This window comes from Dendroctonus ponderosae, unplaced genomic scaffold, assembly GCF_020466585.1.
Source record: "Dendroctonus ponderosae isolate FM_Combo_2020 unplaced genomic scaffold, Dpon_F_20191213v2 Dpon_F_20191213_1, whole genome shotgun sequence".
NCBI lineage: Eukaryota > Metazoa > Arthropoda > Insecta > Coleoptera > Curculionidae > Dendroctonus > Dendroctonus ponderosae.
This window is the reverse complement of record NW_026017110.1, coordinates 27145551-27146037: the sequence shown is the minus strand read 5'-3', so window position 1 is coordinate 27146037 and position 487 is coordinate 27145551. Positions and strand designations below refer to the sequence as shown.

The 487-nt window shown below is 42.3% G+C and overlaps 1 protein-coding gene across 1 annotated transcript in view; it reads left to right on the top strand.

The window, feature by feature from the left end:
- Positions 1 to 487, top strand: part of LOC109546287 (retrovirus-related Pol polyprotein from transposon opus) — a gene marked incomplete in the record, with an annotated part of 3548 nt that overhangs the window by 538 nt on the left and 2523 nt on the right. The window contains 1 exon segment of the mRNA XM_048670174.1: positions 1 to 487. Coding sequence (XP_048526131.1) covers positions 1 to 487 — 487 coding nt within the window.

Below are 487 nucleotides of genomic sequence, written 5' to 3'. Positions count from 1 at the left end.
AGGAAGATGTAGACAGCCTGGCGCATGCAGTAAAGATATGTTTGACCAGTGAAAGCATAAAGGAGAAGAACAGAGAGATATCCAGCAGAACCAGCCCGATGGGGGAGTCGAGACCTGCTCAAGTGGACCAGATGAACAAGTGGCAGGGAAGAAGACAAGAAGATTCCTATAGAAGTAAAGAAAAGATCCCCAACAACCAGGCACAGCAGTTGACAAGATGTCAGAAGTGCTCATATTCGCACGTCAGGGGAAAATGTCCGGCATATGGCAAGGTATGTTTAAATTGCAATAAAAGCAATCACTTTGCCAAATGTTGTAAAATTAAGAGACACAATAACGCATCAAATGTTCATACTATTAGTAGAGTAGCTAATAGCAGAGGTGATACCATTGATACTGCAGATAATTTTGCATTTGTAGATAGTGTTCACCTGTTGGCGAATCTGGGGACCTGCGAATCAAATGAGGAAGCATGGTTCATAACAAT